The 17,236-nt window shown below is 41.5% G+C and overlaps 1 protein-coding gene across 1 annotated transcript in view; it reads left to right on the plus strand.

The window, feature by feature from the left end:
* Nucleotides 1–17,236, plus strand: part of zgc:174356 (uncharacterized protein LOC100137120 homolog) — a 108,252-nt gene that overhangs the window by 58,346 nt on the left and 32,670 nt on the right. The window contains exons 5-6 of the mRNA XM_055639321.1: nucleotides 13,703–13,786; nucleotides 16,820–16,976. Coding sequence (XP_055495296.1) covers nucleotides 13,703–13,786; nucleotides 16,820–16,976 — 241 coding nt within the window. The remainder of the gene's footprint in view (nucleotides 1–13,702; nucleotides 13,787–16,819; nucleotides 16,977–17,236) is intronic.

Consider the following 17,236-nt stretch of genomic DNA (forward strand, 5'->3'; position numbering starts at 1 on the left):
AAGTAGGCGCGAGAGTAGACCACCAGGTCCGTCGAGCCCGCACCGCCATTCGCTCATGGCTGAACACTAAACAGACACACTTACCCACAAACAGTAGACACAAGACACAGAACACAAGACACTACCCTCCCCTTTATACCGCTATCACCCCTCTCCACCCCAAGAACCTCGTGAACCTTTATTGTGCTCTTGTTACTGCAAGTATACCTTTCCTTTTGTTAGCGGCATCAGATATATCCATAATATTCCAGGAGCTGTATAATGGCATAAATATGCCTTTTTTACTGAAATCATCTTTCAACAATGGCCTACATACCTTTTGTATAGTGTACCTTTCAAGTACAAGGACACCAACTCCTCTTGAACATCATCAATACAATTCAATCTTTCATTATTTACAAAGCTCTGATTTTCAATTTCTTTCTAACAGGAAGGACCTTGTATTTTTCCATGTTATATTTCACCTGCCTTGTCCCCACCTGATCTCAGCCTGGCCATGTCACTCAAAGCCTCCTTGCATCCTTTGCACAACTCGCAAGCCACACATCTTTGTTTTATCAGCACTGTGAATATATTACACATTTCTCCCCATCCAAAACATTGATAAATATTATGAACAGGTTCAGGGAGCTTTGGTCACAGCCCCTCAAGTAAAAAAACGACTGGGTTATTCCTATTCTCCATTTACTGTCTGCTAACCATCATTAATCATACAAACACTGAGGAAGGGTCCCAGCCAGAAGCATTGTCTGCCCATGTCCTCCAGAGATGTTGCCTGACCTGCTAAGTTACTCCAGCACTATGTTTTTTTCTTTTAAATTAACCCATATAAGTCAATTACCGCAATGCATGTACTATTTTGTCTACTAATATTTTGTTGGCATTTTATTGAAGACTTTCTGAAAGTCCAATTTCACCACATCCACTGCTTCTGTCTTATTTATTCTGGTTGTTACATCCTCATAAAAGAGGTTTGTTGCAGTTATTACATCCTCAAAAAGTGTTTCTTTGATGCAATGCTATTTCAAACTTCTCCTGTTAACCATCATTGTATGACTTTGTAGCAAATAAAACATGACAGTAAAGAGATATGGAACATAGAACAGTATATATCAGGGACGGGCTCTTTAGTGCACAATGTCAGTGTCGAACATGGTGCCAAATTAAGCTGATCCATTATGCCTGCACATGATCCATATCTATCAATTCCTTGCATATTCACATCTAAACGCTTCTTAAACATCACCATCATATCTACTTCAACCACCCACATATTCCAACACCTACCACTTTGAAAAAAACTTGTGCCACAAGTCTTTCTTACTTTAAGACTTGCTCTCTATTTATGCCTCTTATAATTTGTTATACTTCTATTAGGTCTCCCCTCAGTCTCCGACGCTGCAGAAAAAACAATCCAAGTTTATCCACCCTGTACTGTGGCTAATACATTCTTGTTCAGCCACTGTCCTGGTAAACATCTTCCACACTGTCCCCAAAATCTGGACATCCTCCCTGTAATGGGGCAAACAGAACCACATACATTAGGAAGCTCCAATGTAATGTCATGATTCTTATACACAATGCTGCGACCAATTAAGGCAAGCATATCATATGCCTCCTTTATCACATTATCTACTTGTATTGCCATTTTCAGGCATCTATAGATTTGGACCCCAAGATCCTTCTGTGCAACAATGTTGTTAAAGGTCCTGCCACTAACTGTATATTTTCCTCTTACATTTGACCTCCGAGAGTTTAACACTTCACCTTTGCCCAGATTAAATTCCACTGTTTCCCTGCCCATAACTGACCCACATCCTGCTGTGCCCTTTGACAGCCTTCTTCACCATATGCATTTCTGCTGTGTGATAAATTATGCATTTCTACAAAATGTTAACTTTGCCTTTAATGTAGCTTCCCTATTCACGATATATAATCGATGCCTCACACTTCCAGTTCGCTTTATTTAGATTTATGACTAGTTTCAGATTTAACTAAGTCACTTGCAATCTTTATGTAAATATCTATCACAAGATGATAATGATTCTATCAGATCATCAATTCATCCCTTCATAAATCTAAAATTACCTTCTGAATTTTTCAACATTCTAATATAAAGATAAAAGAGACTACAAATGCTGGAAGAACACAGCTGGTCAAGCAGCATCTCAAGAACAAAACTTGTATATTGTGTAGGAAGCAGCGATGGAAATGGGGGAGGGGCGGGGATACGCAGGGGGACAGCGTTCCCCTACTTTTCAGTTTCCAGTTTATGTCCAATTTCTGTATTAGAAGGGAGAGATCTTAAATACGGATTTAAAAGAAAAACGATCATGGATAATTGTTACAACGAGTCACCGCTGCACCGCCCTTGAGACGAAAACAATTTGTTAACTACCACTGTTAGCACTTGTTACCAACCAGTAGTTAACACATAGTTATACAATGTGTCATCAATACCTCGATCCACATTTCTCAGTAAATGTAATTGTGTTTTGACCAAGTATTAATGATGCAGCGTTCCTTTGAATAAAATTCACGGGAGTATTTCTTAAAACTTACTGCCATTAAGGGCTCCGGACTGCGAGCACGGGCTTCTTCCTGGTGTGCAGGTACAGTCATTCACCCACTTTATTTTAAGAAGGAACTGCAAATGCTGGAACAATCGAAGGTAGACAAAAATGCTGGAGAAACTCAGCGGGTGAGGCAGCATCTCAACCACTGAGTTTCTCCAGCATTTTAGTCCACCTACGTTATTTATTAATTTGTACCCGTCATTTAGGGATGTTATGTGATAAAAAAAAAAAAAAATCTGCATGGTGTTTTCTCTATCTCCTTCAAGTTTAGTTCTTCTGTTTGCCTTTATTTGCTTCAGTTTTATTTAGTTATTTACCACGTTGTGGTTGCAGCTTTTGAACGATTTAAACGTATAGGATTTTAAAATTCATATAAATTCATAGCGTTGCCCGAGTGCCAAATCCCTTCAGCTGTATGTGCAACTGAAGCTACGAGTGGACTAGTAGACCTTGAATAGGCATTGACACTTTGTTTTTAAGGAGAGGGGTAATAGAGAAGGGCTTGGGACCGCGAGACTGAATGATACGGACCTCACAGACTGAATGATACAGACGTCCTGACTGAAAATCACACCCTTCCGATCAATTATTTTAGGATAAGTCTTTCAAGAGAACATGCTACTTTTTGCTTTGCCCATTTTCAAAATATAGAATTTTGAATTTGGCGTTTGATTGGTACAAGGAGACTGCAAAGCTCGTAATATCTACTTTTTACACTGTAACTTTCTACATTTCTACTTTGGGTATGTATGTGGCAATTATGGCTCATGGAATTTTCTCCCACACTACTAGTTATATTGTTAACAACATATACGTGAAATTTTCGATCTTTCCCAACCGCTTAAAAAATGCCCGAGGAAGGAACCCGACCCTAAACGTCGCCTAGCCATTCCCTCCATAGATAGACACAAAATGTTAGAGTAACTCAGCGGGACAGGCAGCATCTCTGGAGAGAAGGAATAGGTGACATTTTGGGTCGATACCCTTCTTCGGACCCTCCATAGAATCAGCCTGACCTGCTGAGTTCTCCAGCACTTTATGTTTTGCTTTTAAAATAAATCCGTGGTCTGCTGAAGAAACAACACGATAGACCACTCTGGAAGTGCAAGTTTTGCTGTACTCTTCATACTGTAGAACACATCATAATACACCTTGAGTGAATTAATGGGGTTAGATTATTTTTTTTAATCTGTTGTCTAGAATCAATCGATACCCACCCTATGTACCTTATATCAGATTTAAATCAGAATTCTGATTTTTTTTGTTTTCCTCTTTGTCAATTTTTTGTGCCCAGATTATTTGGTGGCCAATCAACCGCTGTCTCTAAGGGGGTTGTGTCTAATCACCGACCAACTTCCCTTAAAATTCCCGTCCAATCAACAAATCGGTCTCCTCCCATCCAATCAGCTGCTGTCTCCAAGGGCATTGTGTCCAATCACATAATGTGTTGGTCACTCGGTGGCCATTCAGACACAGTCTCCAAGGGGCGTTGTGACCAATCACCAACCTGCTTCCCTCACTGAAGCAGACGATGGTTAGAGCCAACACAGAAAGAGAGATAGAGAGAGATGCCAGAAAACAGCTATGACATATAATACACAATAAACTGTATTAAAAATAGACAATAAACAAGTTATGCATTCTTGTACTCTTACATGGGTATGACCGCACATAAAAAACACTTCCCTCCCCCATCCTTCCCAACCTCAGCCTCATGGACCTTAGTGTACCTCTAGTTCCTAAAACCCATTTCCGTCACTGGTAGGAAGGAACTGCAGATGCTGGTTTAAACTGAAGATAGACTCAAAATGCTGGAGTAACTCAGTGGGACAAGCAGCATCTCTGGAGAGAAGGAATGGGTGACGTTTCATGTCGAGACCCTTCTTCAGACTGAAAGTCACGGAAAAGGGAAATGAGGGATATAGACGATGATGTAGAGAGATATAGAATAAATGAATGAAAATATGCAAAAAAGTAACAATTCCGATTTAAATCTAATATAAGGTACATAGGGTGGGTATCGATTGATTCTCAACAACACGTGGGTCACGCAGTATCTCTGGAGAAAAGGAATAGGTGACGTTTTGGGTCAAGACCCTTCTTCAGACTGAGAGTGTTGGACGTGGCGAAAATGTTGGAGGATTATCTAGTGTATGCGACGGCTGATGGGGGTGAATATTGGGGACTTGGGGGACTATCCCTGTTGTGACTGGGGGAGGGGGGAGGAGAGCAAGAGTGGAGCTGTTGGGAACCGATGAGCCATGTACGAGGACCTCATCTATGACAGAATAGGGGATGAAATACATTTAATGCAGATGAGATTATCATGGATCACAATGGTCTTCATCAGCTCCCACATACAACAGCTGCAACACATTCCCTGCCATACCTTCCTTTAATAAACTAAATTATTTAAATATATAACTTCACCACAACCCCTTAAGCAGATATCACATCCTGTAGCAATGCTCTCAATGGGCACTGTATGAAAACATACTGCGATTTAGCGAAACCACAGATTTAAATTCCCTGGCCTCACACCATCTCAGCTGACTTCACTTCACCAGTTCTAGCTCATTACCTAATCAGTCTCACAATCTAAGCACTAGTTGTGTACCACTTTATACCAAAGATGCTTTATACCACTTGTTTACACCAGAAATAAAAACAAATGGTCCAATAGAAGTCAACAGTTAAATTGAATAATTAAATACTCTAATTGAAATCTCCCACATTCATGAAATTCCACACTCCACAGCTACTGCACTCATTGCTATAATAACCAGTTACAGATTAGTATCCAGAAGATCAGCATTACTGATATGAATCTCCCACAGTGTACATGAATTTAATGGATTAAAAATAACAAAGCTATCCTGGAATAAAATGGTTAGTGTCAGTAATGGTGATCATGAAATGAATGAATTGTTGCAAAATAATTGGTAAAGGTATTGGTTTATTTTAGCCATGTGTACCAAGTTACAGTGAAAAATGTTGTTTGCATGCTATCCAGTCAAATCATATGGTGCATGTGTACAATCTAGCCATACACAAGTACAACAGAGAGTGCAAAAATACAAATACTAGAGTGCGGAATATAACATCACAGCGCTACAGTATTGCAGTTAAAGAGAAAGTACATGTAAAAAAAGTGCTGGAACTACAATGAGGTGGGTTTAGAGATTGGGAACAAGAGAGTTACTAAGTTTACTGGAGGACCATTGTGTAGCCTAATAACAGTAGGAAAGAAGCCGTTACTGAATCTGGAGGCACATGCTTTTAAGCTTTTGTATCTTCTGCAGATTAGATTAGATTAGATTAGATTCCTTTATTGTCATTTGGACCTTTCGGTCTAAACGAAACGATGGGGGAGAGGTGGAGAATATTATTAGGTGTTGATAGTTTGTTGATTATTTTAGCTACTTTCCTGGGGCAATGTGAGGTGTAGGTGGAGTTGACAAGTAGCAGGCTGGTTTCTGCGATGGACTGAGCTGCATCCATAATTTCTTGCAGTCTTTGGCAGAACTGTTGGCAGCTCAAGTTTAGAAATCCTGCGTAAATCCTGTAAATGGCCTTCCTGGTTTACCAATGGAGATTTCCAGGATCTAAATTTGCTACCTCTACTTGGTCTAGGTGTACAAATCTGTCAATCTCCACCTTAAAAATATCTTTTGACATGGCCTCCACAGCTGCCTGTGGCAATGAATATGCACCACACTCTGAATAAAGAAATTTCTCCTGTTCTCCTTTTTAAAGGAACGTCCTTTTATTCTGAGCCATGGCTTCTGATCCAAGACTTTCCCACAAATGGTAACATCCTCTCCACATTCACTCTATCCAAACCTTTCACTGCTTGGTAAGCTTCAATGAGGACCCCTCATCCTTCTAAACTCCTGTGAGTAAATGCCCAGAAAAGAAGGCCATAGGGTTCAAAGAGCCTGCTCCAATGTTGAATATGATATGGTTGATTTGAACTTGGTTTCTGCTCCACCTACCCACTTATTTCTCATGACTCAATTCTGTGTAGGCTCAAAATCTGTTAATCGCAGGCTTGAATGCTTTTGACCACCTCTTTGTGAAGACTAGATCTGTCATTGAGGTCTAGCTGCTGCTTGCAGATGATATCTCCTCACAGGACATTTGTGACAGCCAATCCTTCAGCTTATCATTGGGAGGCTACCATATATAAGTGTGGCAACCTGAACAGCATGGGGAAGCTGGGGTATAGAGAACAGCAGTGGATGACTGGCTGGATCATTCGTCAAGGGCTACTAATTTACAGAACCAGAGACTCGGGTCAACCTTATCCTCAGATGCTGGCTGTGTGCAGTTTCCAGGGTCTCCCTGTAAATGTATGGATTTCCTCTCAGTCCTCCGGTTTCCACCCACATCCCAAAGACACTTGATTCCATGACTCATTTTTGCAACTAGAAATGTCTTCATTTGAGCCATGGTCCAATGTTGGTACAGCTGAATGGTAGCCTGTGGGTATTTGCGTTCAGCGTATGCTGTTGGCTAACCTTTCACTGAGGTACTAAGGGAGTGCTGCAGAGAAGGTGATTAGGGTCCCGGTTCAGTTTACTTGTTTTGGTGGACATGAAAAAGCCCTTTCTCCTTTTGGAAGAAGGTCAGGGTATTTTGGTGTCATGGTCAACATTCAATCCACAAACAGTACCAGGCACTCGCTCCTTAAATGAACACTGATGAGAATATGCATAATAATACTCCACATATACCCATTGTAAACTTTGAGGTTCACTGGATTATAATTCCCAGCTTTGTGTCTTTTTGTTTAATTTTGATCTTCAAGAACTACATCTGTAGTTATGGTCTCGACTGTTTCCTCAACAATTCTAGGAGGGATCCCATCTGGGGCAGATATTCTGAAAACAAGCAACATGCACCACTATAGAATCTTTAACATAGTGAACCATTCATATATACTTTACAAGAATATTATCAAACACAATTTGATACCAAAGCATGCAAGGAAATTTAGTTTAGGTTAGAGATGCAGCATGGAAACAGGCCCTTCAGCCCACTGAGTCCACATCGACCAGCGATCACTATACACTAGCACTATACTACACACTAGGGACAAGTTACAATCTTTACCGAAGCAAATAAATGTGCAAACCTGTACGTCTTTGGAGTGTGGGAGGAAACTGGAGCCCTCGGGAAGAATTACAAACTCCGTACAGACAGCACCCGTAGTCAAGATCGAACCCTGGTGATGTAAGGCCAATACTGGAGTCACTCACTGAAAGATTTGTCAAAGACGGGTAGGAGAGTCCTACATTTAGGAAAGGGAGAGAGATTTAGTGAGGGAATTCAGCAACTGACAGAGACACAGACAGAGATTTGTAAGTAAAACCAACAATGTGTTAAAAGCCAGAATGGGATGCATGCCGGGATTTCAAAAGGTGCAATTCCCTACTGTAGCTTTGCATGGAATAGATTCTGTGCCAAGAGGACTTGATGTTGAAACTGAAGACTGATACTGCATTTATCTTGGTTAAATCCAATTTACATCTGCAATGCTGATTGTTCACTAATGTTCTGGATGGTGCGCTGTGGGATATGTCAGAACCTAATAATTAACCTATTTTGATTTAAGCTTCGTATTGTAATACATGCATTAAGAGCCTGATCTCGTGGATTTAATTAACTTGAAGTAGTTAAAAGTCAGGGAAGGCAAATCGACAGATACCCGATCAAGTGATAGATGTAATGTTACACCATTAAGGTATGCTGATAGAGGCAAAGAATGAAGTTATAAAGCATCGCTGCTAGGAAATATCTGTGAATAATTTCCTCGGGTAACCAATAAAATGATTGTGGTTTTCAGAGATGTGGTACGGTGCTTATATTTGACTCCCCTTCAGAACATGGAAGAAATGATATGGAAATGGTGATTGTATTTCCTGAAATGAACTGAAGGACTAATCTTATCGATGTGCATTTTTTGTAAATCACCATTCCTGTCTGGGGAACCTTAAAATAAAAGATTACACTGCAGTATACAGCCAGAGTAGCATGGACTTTTTGCTTCACCAATTTGTTGCAGACACTTGAATTGTCATGTGCTTAATGAGCTAAAAATTCTTGATGTAAATCTGACATTACTTTAGAGCAGATGACCAGTCTCTCCTCTATCGACCGTTAAAAGCAATTACTTTCAAGTATTTTACACCTAGATCAGCAGGATATGCACTTAAGATTGCTGCGAAACACTGGATGGTATAAATTTTGTCCTCGTAGATGTTCTCTCATGCTCACAATTGTGCATTACTCTTATTAACCATATAACCATATAACAATTACAGCACGGAAACAGGCCATCTCGGCCCTACAAGTCCGTGCCGAACAACTTTTTTTCCCTTAGTCCCACCTGCCTGCACTCATACCATAACCCTCCATTCCTTTCTCATCCATGTGCCTATCCAATTTATTTTTTGAATGATACCAATGAACCTGCCTCCACCACTTCCACTGGAAGCTCATTCCACACCGCTACCACTCTCTGAGTAAAGAAGTTCCCCCTCATATTATCCCTAAACTTCTGTCCCTTAATTCTGAAGTCATGTCCTCTTGTTTGAATCTTCCCTATTCTCAAAGGGAAAAGCTTGTCCACATCAACTCTGTCTATCCCTCTCATCATTTTAAAGACCTCTGTCAAGTCCCCCCTTAACCTTCTGCACTCCAGAGAATAAAGACCTAACTTATTCAACCTATCTCTGTAACTTAGTTGTTGAAACCCAGGCAACATTCTAGTAAATCTCCTCTGTACTCTCTCTATTTTGTTGACATCCTTCCTATAATTGGGCGACCAAAATTGTACACCATACTCCAGATTTGGTCTCACCAATGCCTTGTACAATTTTAACATTACATCCCAGCTTCTATACTCAATGCTCTGATTTATAAAGGCTAGCATACCAAAAGATTTCTTTACCACCCTATCTATATGAGATTCCACCTTCAAGGAACTATGCACGGTTATACCCAGATTCGTCTGTTCAACTGTATTCTTCAATTCCCTACCATTTACCATGTACGTCCTATTTTGATTTGTCCTGCCAAGGTGTAGCACCTCACATTTATCAGCATTAAACTCCATGTGCCATCTTTCAGCCCATTTTTCCAAATAGCCTAAATCACTCTGTAGACTTTGGAAATCCTCTTCATTATCTACCACAACCCCAATCTTGGTATCATCTGCATACTTACTAATCCAATTTACCACACCTTCATCCAGATCATTGATGTACATGACAAACAACAAAGGACCCAACACAGATCCCTGAGGCACCCCTCAGGGATTAGTCATGCTTCCTCCGGTTAATAGGGCAATCTTCTTGCCCGGTATCTGGGAATGTAAGGAATCTGAAATAAAAGTTGTAGCAATTTATGTAATATTGTTCATGAAAAGCATGGAATGTTTGCTAAATCCAATCGGTTTACTAATGACCTTTGGAGAAGGGAATCTGCCTCCATTTACCCAGTCTGATGTTTGTGGCTTCAAGCAAAGAACAAGTTGCTTGGCATTTAACTGCCCTTCAAAATAGGTCTTAAATTCACTCAAACTAAGTTCAATGCAAGTGAATAATACATGCTGGCCTTGGCAGCAATATCCAGCTCACATCACTGAATAATAACAATAACTTGTCCTAGATTAACAGTGTGGGGACGCTGAACTTAGGCTGAGGCGCAGTTGTGCAGTTAAAACATAAATCTTTTCTGTAAAGTATTAGATAATATAATATTGCACAGCCTGTGACCTATTTAACCAACTAACTTAATTTAATCAACATTGTGAAAGAGGCCTGTCTATGAAAAGTCATCAGCCAGAAACATCTATATTACTAAAAGCCTGATCTTGACCACTTCCTATTGTTCTGTATATTGATTTTAGAAAGAACGCTGCCACCTATGGCTATGATTTTTGGCCATCTTACTCAGTGTTCCCCTCCACTGTGCAGGACAAGAAGATTTTTCCCATCAATTAAAAATAAAAGAGTTATTGGTGTTTAAAAAATGTTGAGATTCTCTCTTCTGAAGGCCACGCCCTTCCGGAGGGACCATAAAACCCGTAAGTGTTGAGTGCCTCAGTCAGTTTCTGCAAGATGGGGGAGCTAGAGGGTCACGTCTCTCAGTCTGAGCTGTGAATAACACTGAACACATGTCGACTAAACTGTGAGTGTGGTTTTACTGTACTTGAGTGCCCTTAATGTGGTTTGAAAATGTGGTTGGTTTGAAATAAAGCACAGCAAATGATTAAAAGTCTAAACATGACAACCCTGTTTGCACTGTATGTTGATTTTAGATAAATATACCACTTACGGCTGTGATTTTTGGCCATCTTACTCAGTCCCCCTCCGCTTATCAGGTGCAGAGGATTCTTCCCATCAATGAAAAATATAAGTGTTATTAGTGTTTAAACATTTTTGAGAATCTCTCTCCTGTCAATAATGCCATGAAGGCCACGCCCCTTCTAGTCAGAGGGGGAGGGATTATAAAATCCGGAAGTGTGGGTGTGGCTCAGTCTCTGCAAGATGTGGGAGGGAGAGGTCACGACTTTGTCTGAGCTGTGAATCAACGGAACACACTGAATGTCTACTGAACTGTGAGTGTGGTGTTTATGTTGTGTTTTGTGGTTTATGGTGGTTTTATGATGGTTTCACCCTGCTTGAAATGGTATGAAACTGCATTTGTATGTGTTGGCCTTGCACCCTGTTTGAAATGGTATGAAACTGAATTTGAATTTGGTGGCCTTCCACCCTGCTTGAAATGGTATGAAACTGCACTTGAATTTGGTGGCCTTGCACCCTGCTTGAAGTGGTATGAAACTGCACTTGAATTTGGTGGCCTTGCACCCTGCTTGAAGTGGTATGAATCTGCACTTGAATTTGGTGGCCTTGCACCCTGCTTGAAATGGTAGGAAACTGCATTTGAATTTGGTGGCCTTGCACCCTGCTTGAAATGGAATTTCAAGGAATAGCCATGAGTCAACTGCCAGCCCACCAGCCATGAGTGAGCTGCCAGCACATCAGGCTTGAGTGACTGAGCTGCCAGCCCAATAATTCATTCGGCCCACAATGTCAATACAAGCCCTCTGAATACCAGTCCCTGCAGCCCACAACACCCATACTAGCACTCAAGAAAGCTCCCCCCCCCCCCCCCCCCCCCCCCCCCCCCCCCCCCCCCCCCCCCCCCCCCCCCCCCCCCCCCCCCCCCCCCTGGCCACCGATATTGGAATTGGTGGAGAGGTGGAATATTGCGTTGGGGGACCAGCCCTCCCGCGTGAACATGGGCCCCAATGGGTTCCACTTAGTCTAGTTACCTCTATTTCTTTCTCCACACCCGCTGCCTGACTTTCTCAAGTATTTCCAGTATTTAGGGTTTCACTTGGATAATCTCCTGGTGAAATCCCTGGACTTGTGAAAATGGAGAAATGGCTCTTTCATTTTAGTTCTTTTGGAGTCACCAGGGAAAGAGTGGGTCCTTTGAGCCAAATGAATAATCCATGCGTGGTGCTAGGTGATGTTTCTTGAAAGTGGCGTCTTCTGTAGATAGGGTGGTCAAAAAGTTTTTTCGCACGTTGGCCCTCATCAGTCAGAGCATTGAATATTGAAGTTGGGTGGTCATGTTATGTCATGTTATACCGAGGTACAGTGAAAAGCTTTTTTGTGGCGTATTATCCAGTCAGTGGAACGACTATATATGATTACGATCAAGCCGTCCACAGTTTACAGATAGAGGATGAGGGGAATGGTGTTGAGTGCAAGATAAAGTCCAGTGACGTCCGATTAAAGATAGTCTGAGGGCATCCAATACGGTAGGGGCCACTTTAGGGGGAAAGAGTGTAGAGAAGATTTACAAGGATGTTGCCTGGACTCGAAGGCTTAAGTGACAGGGAAATGTTGGGCAGCTAGGACTCTATTCCTTGGAGCGCAGGAGGATGAGGGCTGAACTTATAAAGGTGTACAAAATCATGAGAGGAATAGATCGGGTAAATGCAGAGTCTTTTGCCCAGAGTAGGGGAGTCGAGAACCAGAGGACATAGGTTTAAAGCGAGGGGGAAAAGATACAATAGGAAGCTGAGTGGTAACTTGTTTTACACAAAGAAGTTCTATGGAACCAGCTGGCGGGGGAGGTAGTTGAGGCAGGTGCTGTCAAAACATTTAAGGGATATTTGGACAGGTACACGGATAGGACAGGTTTAGAGGGTTATGTGGCAAGTGTGGGAAGGTGGGACTAGAGTAGATGGGGCATGTTGGTCGGCGTGGGCAAGTTGGGCCGAAGGGCCTGTTTCCACATTGTATGACTCTAAGTAAGCAAACTGATGCCTGCAATGATGGCTTGCTTGCCATCTTGATTGTAAACAGATCAAATTGTTGTTCGAACATTGTGCCGTTCTTGGAATCTTATAAAATATCAAAACCATGACATAGATTACAGTTAATCCCTTTCAATAGGTAAGAACCCCAAAGTGAGAGTTGGATTAGATAGTTTACAGGAGCCTTACCTTGGTAATCCTCTTGAATCAGAAACAGCTCAGTTCAAATCCCCATCAGGGAGCATTGTACAATTTAGGATGATGTTTCAGTGCAATATTGAGTGAGTGCTTTTGAGCAGGAAATCTGTCTTTTGATTGAAATATTCAACTGTGAGCCTTTTGCATAAAAGATCCCCAGGCCAAGACGGAGGGAGAACAGGAAACTTTTCTATGATGTCCTGGATAATATTTGTCTTTCAGTATCAACAAAACACATCATTTGGTTAATCTATTAATGTATCTAGCTGCATACAAGTTGGCTGCTGCATTTCATTATTGTATAGTAGAGCATACAGGTTCCATATAGTCCTCAATGGCATATGTTAAATGTGCAGTATTGTCGCAGATTCATGTTTTACACTGTTTCAGAAATTTTGACTGAAAAGTATGTGCGTAATACTGCAGCAATGCAGAAATGAAGTCTAAAAGTGTGATATAAATGCAGTATTTTAACATTTCAAACTGCTCAACCCTCCTCTAGTCATCTGCATAGGAAGAAGCAAAATTAATCTGCATTTCTTAATGAACAAAATACATTGATTGTGTTTTTGAAATATTAATCTTTCAGGTGCCATAATGAATAGTCTCTCTGGATTCTCCGGACCAGTACTTCATTCTGTGGCATCACGTATTGTGGAACAAAATGAACAAGGTCAATATTGCAATTTTGCTTACAAAATAATTACGTTTAATGATTTTGTTATAATTCAATTTGATTTGCTTTCATTACAAATGTTTTGAAATGTGAACTTAATCTGACTCTTTTAATATTATAACACTAAAACTTGGACGAAGGGTCAATATTTTCTTATAAATCTTATAAAGCAACTCTAACAAATACATGGATGATTACTTTCTGTTGTGCTAGGAATAAATGGTACTACAGGCATGTTTGCTCACTCTTGTTATGAGCATACAAAGTAAAACCATTTCAAAAATTGTAGGTGCTGTAAAGCCCCTAACCCACTTTCACAACCTAATCCGTGACCTCTGACGACTTTAAACAACTTAACAAAAATCTACGGCCTCCTACGACTATGTTGAAGACCTCCCACGACAATGAAGAAGACATCCTTCAACCTCCTTCGACTATGTTGAAGACTGGCTTCGACCATGTATGTATTACTGCTGTTTGCAGTAGCCCTTTTGCTTCAACAGCCTTTTAAGAAAGGCAGATGGGGAAGAGCAAGGGTGACGAGGAAGCACAAGAATAGGTCTCAATGGGTGAATGGAGATGGACTGTCCCAGTACACCAGATGACTAGAAGAGAGTGGCGCTGGGCTTTGCTAAAAGATGGAAATTTAAGCACACATGTGGGGCAGTGGATGGCAAGCATGCTATTCTGGTCCCTGTCCCAGTACCCCTCATTTTCCTTTTCGTACAGGATGGCATTCTGCTGGAACCATTCCTCAAGGTCCCCCTCCGGCTGCCTGGTGAAGGTGCTGGAGCCCTCCCTCACCACCAATCTGCCTCTGAAGCTGTGTCAGGCACAGGAGAAAGGGCTGCTTGCTGCCTTCAAATGAGGCAGTGAAGGATGGGGTGGTGGTGGGGACATATACTACCACCCTGGTCTCCTCCTCCAGGGGTCTCTCATGCAGTGCTACCTCCTGCTGCACTATCACCTCCTGTGGCATCACCTCCTGTGGCATCAACTCCTGCCACTCCTTGGGTGGGCAACACTTGCATGGGCGTTTGTTTTTAGTGTTGTGCCCTCCCCCTGCGCTGTTGCCTTTTTGGTGCTATCTCTAAAACACGTCTCCTCTCCAAAAAAACTCTCCAGCTATGAATGAACATGCCTAGGAGTGACAGAGGTGACGTTCTGCTGTTTAAACAACCTTTTTTTCACACCGGAGCTCTTACCTTCGACTGCCTCCGACCATCTACGACCAGCATTACGACCTACTACGACCTACCTACGACCTACATACAAGTAAAAAGTATCGATTTTTTTCCATGCCGACCTTTTTTTAAACTCGTGGACATTTTTCATCAGGTTAGAAAAAACACGGTGACCTATTTGATGTCACGAGTACCTACGACTAGCATCACAACCTGCTACGACCTACCTATGACCTTGTGGCGACAATGCTGCGAGTATGAGTCAAGGGCAATCTCGGCAAAGGTCGTGAATTAGGTCGTGAAAGTGGGACGGGCTTCATTCTGAAATGAAAACAGGAAATGCTGGAAATACTCAGTATCTTAGTCAGTTGTATGGAGAGTTAGTGATGCTTCACTTTGATTTCCAGTCATCAGTATATATTTTTTTCGAATAATGTACTTAACTGGAAAGCATACAAGTTGGTTGTTTTCCAGGGAGTTTGCTAATTCATGAAGAAAAGATCCTAAGATGTTTTGTTACTCTATCCAAAGATTTAACGGACTATTTTTCACCAAACTAGAAACAGACACTAAAATAAAGGCAAAATTGCTTGAAACACTCAGCTGGTCAGCTGCAGCTGTGGAGAGAGAAACGGGCCTTTGGTTTCTAACTGGAAATTTGTTATGCTGCAATGCTATTTCTCTCTCCATAGATTTTTTCAGCAATTTTACTTTATATTCTGATTTCCTGCATCTAATTCATTTAAAAAAAAGAAAGAAAACAGCAGCAGATGCTAGAAATCTGAAACAAAAGAGAAAGTGGACACCACTGTGGTGCAGCTGGTAGAGTTGTGGTCTAACTGAGCCAGATACCTGGGCTTAATCCTGACCTTGAGTGCTTTCTGTGTCAAACTTACATTTCCCCCCTGGGACCACAGTTAGTTTTTCCCAGGTACTCTGGTTTAATGGAACAGAACAGCACAGGAACAGGTCCTTTGGTCCACCATGTGTGTGCCAAAATTGATATACTGGAGCTTGAACTCAGATATCCGGTCTTATGAACAGCTTCCTCCCCATTGCTGTCTGACTCCTGAACCAATCACCTCTTTCACACCCCATTCTCCATGGTGCTGCCAAGTGCTCTTATTCTTACCGCTGCCTCATTTGGTTACTCTGATATTGTACTTTAGCAGCAGGATCTACCAACAACACTTCAATCTGACAACAGCCCCTCTCAAAATGGCTGCTCCAAAATCACCACTCCTCTGGAGCCTTGCTCCCTTTTAGGCTGAGGCTGTTTGGCTTGCAAAATAGGTCAATGATCATTTAGATATCAAAAGTTAAGTTAAAGAAAATGTCTCTTTTTTTGTCAATATTTTGTATTCCAATTCTTCTGTTCTACCTATAACTTCCAAATATATTTGTGCATTTGGCCCTTAGCAGTGGCTGTGGTGTAGCGGAGCTACTGTTTTTTAGCTTCAATAACCCAGATTCTGTGTATTTACCCAGGCTCGGTCCCAATGTCGGGCACTGTCTGTGTGGGGTTTGCATGCTTTCCCAGTGGATGTATGACTTCCTCTGGGTTTCTTCCACATCCCAAACACCTGCTGGTAGATTAATTAGCCACGGTAAACTGCTTCTAGTGTAGGTGGGTGGCAAGACACATGGCAGGGCAAGTTGACAGGCAAGTGAGAGGAACTAGGCTACAAGGAAATAAACAAGGGGATGGGACTTATTGGGCTAGGTGGTCAAATAGTAATGTAAACCAGGTTAGAGATTTGTGATATTTCAGCTGCAACTGGGTTTGTCTTGTAGTTTTAATTCTAATCTAATATTGGTCACCATAGTTATTTTCTTTTATGAATAGGTGCGATGTTTTCTTGTTTGGCTTCTCTCGAAACAATCTGTGTTATAATTGGAGCAACTGCATTTGATACACTTTATCCTCAAACACTCTCAACTTTGCCTGGATTTAGCTTCATTGTGATGGCAGGCTTCCAAGTGATCCTATTGATCCTTGTACAGTAAGTAGCTCGTTATTTTTGGCCTCCTTATGTATGTGTCCATGTTTGTGTGTGAAATAATGGACAATAAATAATAGAAGGATGAGAGGGAATCTTATTGAAACATATAAGATTATTAAGGGATTGGACACGCTAGAGGCAGGAAACGTGTTCCCGATGTTTGAGGGAGTGCAGAACCAGGGGCCACAGTTTAAGAATAAGGGGTAGGCCATTTAGAACGGAGATGAGGAAAATCATTTTCACCCAGGGAGTTGTGAATC

The sequence above is a fragment of the Leucoraja erinacea genome, chromosome 8, assembly GCF_028641065.1.
Source record: "Leucoraja erinacea ecotype New England chromosome 8, Leri_hhj_1, whole genome shotgun sequence".
Classification (NCBI taxonomy): domain Eukaryota; kingdom Metazoa; phylum Chordata; class Chondrichthyes; order Rajiformes; family Rajidae; genus Leucoraja; species Leucoraja erinaceus.